This window comes from Siphateles boraxobius, unplaced genomic scaffold, assembly GCF_051911475.1.
Source record: "Siphateles boraxobius isolate OS27281-9 unplaced genomic scaffold, OSU_SipBor_1 24, whole genome shotgun sequence".
NCBI lineage: Eukaryota > Metazoa > Chordata > Actinopteri > Cypriniformes > Leuciscidae > Siphateles > Siphateles boraxobius.
In genome coordinates, this window is record NW_027508855.1 from 19,490,001 (window position 1) to 19,493,622 (window position 3,622).

The following is a 3,622-nucleotide window of genomic DNA, read 5'->3' on the forward strand; positions in this document are numbered from 1 at the left end:
CTACAAATGTAATTTATTATCCAGTCCAAAATAATATTAATAGAACATAAAGGAGAAAAAGGAAAAGGGATCCACCTACTTGGCAGATTCACTGCTGTCCTGAGGCAGGGAACTGATGGTCTCTGACCCAACTGACCCATCATCCGAGCCCAATAAACGGTCCAGATTGGGGCTGTTCACAAAAAATATGTTGATTTCATATTCCTGATTTGAATACAATTTAGTCTAATGCTCATTTTGAACAGTTATTCTCAGAACTATCAATTTTGTCATAGACTTTAATGTTATAAGTAATGTAGCAGTATATGTAATGAAGTGCACTGCTTCAATCATAGGAATCTGAGCAGGATTACATACCTTTCCTGAAGTTTGGATGAAATCATCTTTAAAACAGTAGAGTTAATCAGTTAGTCAAAATAGCAAATCAGTAACTTCTGAATAAAATGTGGAAAAACGCCAACATTATACATGTCTAGCAAGTGAATACAAACCTAGACTCAACCTGGAATGAGCAAAAGTTTTTAAAAAAGTGACGTTAAGCTAAATGTAAGTGTTTCGCCTTAAAAGTTAAAAGCTGCTAAACAATTGAATATTTTACAGTTTTTTCAGTCGCTAGGACACATTTCTCAATACTTAGGTCACTTTTTCAAAACTCTTCACACAGTTCTCCAAACCAACTTTCAGCTCGGAACAGCAGTTCATTTCACTTTCAAAATGCACTAAAACTACCAAATCACTTCATTCATGTCTCAAATCAACATATTCTTCCATCACACTAGCAAAGGTTGACAGACAACAAACACACTTTGTCACCCACAAAACAATGACCTAAAAAACACTAACAACAGGTAGCATTATACAATGTTTTCTTCTGTAAAACAAGCACACCTCTCTACTGTTTAGAATTCACTGCAATATATGTTACTGGAATGAATCGGACATGTATGCTTCAATATATTTAGTCTTTTTTTGTTTTGCACCAAGTAATTCCAAAATACAATCATTTACACAACATCCACGATACAGATACAATAGGAATCAGTTGTGGTTGGTCCAATTGTCCAATTGTTTTTATAGCATTTCATTTTTAGATTCGAAGTAAATTTCATTACAATATTACTGCAGAAATGTAGCAAATTGCTGTCATATTCAGTTTTGTATTATGTTATATTGTTTTGAACTTAAGTTTACCAGTTTGTAAGCAGTATGTAACCATGTGCAAATTGGCCTGTAAGTACACAGAGCTTTGGCGGTTGTTGTGTTGAAGTGAGAAAAGAATTAATGTAATTTGAAAGGTCATTGAATGCATTTTGTGCCAAAGCAATGATAAATGATCCACAGTTTAGCCCACATATACACTTCTGTTGTGCTCGCTGTGTGAAGAGTTTTGAAAAAGTGACCCAAGTATTGAGAAATGTGTCCTAGCGACTGTAAAAAACTGTAATTGCTGTCATTGAAATATAAACATATGAAATAGTTTAAAGTTTCTTTTAACAATAATTAAGGTGACTTTTAAATAATATTATTATAAATAATATTAAATTGCCATGATACAACTATTTCCACTTAAACTCCTCCATTTGAAAAATTATTTGAATGGTACAGATGTTGATGAAAATGTGAAATAATCCTGGTTTTCCCCCCATACTGATCTTGTATTTATGCACATTTGTTAGTGTGCAGATCATTATGTTATTTAATTTAACAAGGCTGCATGGATTAATTTAATCTACTGCTGTCACATGAGGTTATAATGACATTAAGCCTTTTAATTGCCCCACTATTGCTGAAAAGACATCAGCTAAATAAAGCTTTAAATTATATACTCACTATTCTTGTATAGTCTTATAAATCCTGATAATTCACCAGCAACTCAGCAGCCGTTTTCTCTCTGACGAGGCAGAAGATGGCCTTTTATAGGGCTCTGAAACTATGATTAGGGGTGGAGATGGTGGCCATGCATTTGTGTACACACACACACACACACACACACACACACACACACACACACACACACAAACAAACACACACACACACACACACACACACGACACACATAGACTAGGAAAAGTTTGGCATTACTTCCTTGTAATTTGTAATTAACCTTGTGTTTACTGCATATCACTTCACATTTGATATACATATAGCCAACTTGCAGTAGAACACGTTGTAAATTGTTGCACAACATTTAATATTCAAGTCGTCACCTTTATATATATAGCGCTTTATACAATACAGATCAATGTAGCTTTATAATGATATAATAACAGTCAAAATGATTTGATGATGCAAACAGTTCATTTCGGCTGTACAGCAGCTCTAAAAGAAAAGTGTCATTTTTCAGCTGGAGTCAGTTAATCATCAATTATTAAATTAGTTGATTTCATCTATAAAGCACTTCTGCAGAAAAACAGTGATGTCATCATGATGTCAGTGCAATCACATCAATTATATTGTTGAATATTATACATTCTTTTTCCAGATTTAAAAAAAAAAGATAACATTTTTAAAATTATGATAATCTGAACGAAGAGTGAAATAAACATGCCATAATCAAAATAAAATGGCATAAGATCCACCACAATCAACAATTTTGCCCCTCATAAAAATGTATCAAAAGTTACATTTCACATTCATGTCGGAGTTCTTCCTTGTTGCAGCCCGATGCAGATCTCAGTTACGAAGTGCCTTCACTTTTGTCAACAGTGCTAGATAGTAACTGATTACATGTAATATAGATTACGTAATCAGATTCCAAAAATCAAGTACTTGTAATTAGATTATATTACATTTTAAAATACTCGTAATCAGACTAGTTACTTTTTTATTGATTATATGATTACATGTTATTCTCACAATGGCAGTAAATCATTCATAATTCATTGATTCTCCCTACTACTGTCACAAACACAGGAGAAGACAGACATGTTTGGGTGCACACAGTGTTTATTAAAAGCAAAGTGGTGGTGGAACAACAGAAACTAGATGATGATGAGACGATGGTGACTTGTAGAATGATGATGGTAACTTAGCTGGCGATGACTGAAGTTTATTTTCTGTGCAGGTGACGAGTGAACACAAAGACAGGCGATCTGGATAAGGATGACGGACAGGAGACTGGATACAGGACAATGTATCGTAAGTGAAGGGTTTCAGGAGGGAGACATGAATGAAGGTGAAATATGGCAGTGAGGTGGAAGGTTGAGCCTGTAGGTGATCTCATTTACCTGCCTCTGCACACTGTAGCGGGGAATCAGCTTACGGCAGGGCAGGCGAAGACGGATGTTGTGGGTGGAGAGCCAAACCCTTTGTCCCGGCTGGTATTGGGTGGCTTCAGCTCTACAGACATTTGGAGTTGATGTCTTCGCACAGCCCGCTGCAGATGCACGAGCGCTGAGCCCCATACCCTCTCGCTCTCTTCGAACCAGTGATTGACAGCTGGAACCCCAGAGGGTTCTCCAGCACTGTAAAAAATAAAACCGGTAAAAAACCGGCAGCTGTGGTTGCCAGAACTTTACCGTCAAAAATACGGTAGCAACGTTATTGGTTTTACAGACTTAACTTAAAATTTACAGTAATAAACCGTATTTTATTATCTGATATAATGTCAATTTACTGACCT

At 35.6% G+C, this 3,622-nt stretch overlaps 1 protein-coding gene across 1 annotated transcript in view; it reads right to left on the bottom strand.

The window, feature by feature from the left end:
• The window catches only part of LOC143749270 (cytosolic phospholipase A2 gamma-like), an 18,225-nt gene extending 16,272 nt beyond the window's left edge, over window positions 1-1,953 (bottom strand). Inside the window, exons 1-3 of the mRNA XM_077241815.1 lie at window positions 1,831-1,953; window positions 358-383; window positions 80-172 (exon numbers count right to left, since the gene is read on the bottom strand). Coding sequence (XP_077097930.1) covers window positions 80-172; window positions 358-383 — 119 coding nt within the window. The 5' untranslated portion in view covers window positions 1,831-1,953. The remainder of the gene's footprint in view (window positions 1-79; window positions 173-357; window positions 384-1,830) is intronic.
• Window positions 1,954-3,622: the final 1,669 nt, after the last annotated feature.